The sequence below is a fragment of the Penaeus monodon genome, chromosome 32 (genome assembly GCF_015228065.2).
Source record: "Penaeus monodon isolate SGIC_2016 chromosome 32, NSTDA_Pmon_1, whole genome shotgun sequence".
Taxonomy (NCBI): domain Eukaryota; kingdom Metazoa; phylum Arthropoda; class Malacostraca; order Decapoda; family Penaeidae; genus Penaeus; species Penaeus monodon.
In genome coordinates, this window is record NC_051417.1 from 14265893 (window position 1) to 14266744 (window position 852).

At 38.3% G+C, this 852-nt stretch overlaps 1 protein-coding gene across 1 annotated transcript in view; it reads left to right on the forward strand.

Moving 5' to 3' along the window:
• LOC119593586 overlaps positions 1-852 on the forward strand; it is a gene marked incomplete in the record, with an annotated part of 34026 nt that overhangs the window by 7441 nt on the left and 25733 nt on the right. The window contains 1 exon segment of the mRNA XM_037942539.1: positions 369-469. Coding sequence (XP_037798467.1) covers positions 369-469 — 101 coding nt within the window.

Sequence of the window (852 nt, forward strand, 5' to 3'; positions counted from 1 at the left end):
AATCAAAACTTTACAAAATAGCATCTCACAAAACAAGATCTTATCTCTCCAACAACTCTTCTTTTATCCTATCTAACCTCAATTGACTTTTCTCATGATCTTAATTAAATTTTCTCACTACCTCAACTGACCTTTCTTATCTCATCTGCCTCTCTCATTACCTCATTTCGTCACTTCGTCTGACCTTTCTCACGCTCGCAATTCACCTTTCTCACGACCTCACTTGACCTTTGTCATGACCTCAATCGCCCTTTCTCACGACGTCAATCGCCCTTTCTAACGACCTCACTTGTCCCTTTCTCACGACATCAATTGACCTTTTCCACGACCTTATTTGACCCTTTCTCACGACCTCATTTCTCCCTCAGGCGACGATGACGAGGACAGGAGGAAATGACGACGAGGAAGTGATCCAGAGTAACTCCACGACTCGGCGATTCATGATAACCGGGCCTCTGTGGGGCGCGATGTGAGTTTCAGTGTTTTTTTTCAAGCTTTAGAAATGTAAATGTGGGGCGCGGTGTGAGTTTCAGTGGTTTTGTTTCAAGCGTTAGAAATATAAATGTGGGCGCGATGTGAGTTTCAATGGTTTTGTTTCAAGCTTTAGAAATATAAATGTGGGCGCGGTGTGAGTTTCAGTGGTTTTGTTTCTTTGTCTGTGTTTTGAAATATAAATCGGTATTTTAACTGTGGATTTAGAATTTGTATGATATATATTTTTAATCCATATATATTTTTAAATTTATTTTCTTATTGATTTGGAATTCTCTATATATTTTTTTTAATGAATTTGGAGTCGTCTTATAGACTAACTTTTTAATTTTCAGAATCTGAGGCCCAGATTGTTGATAT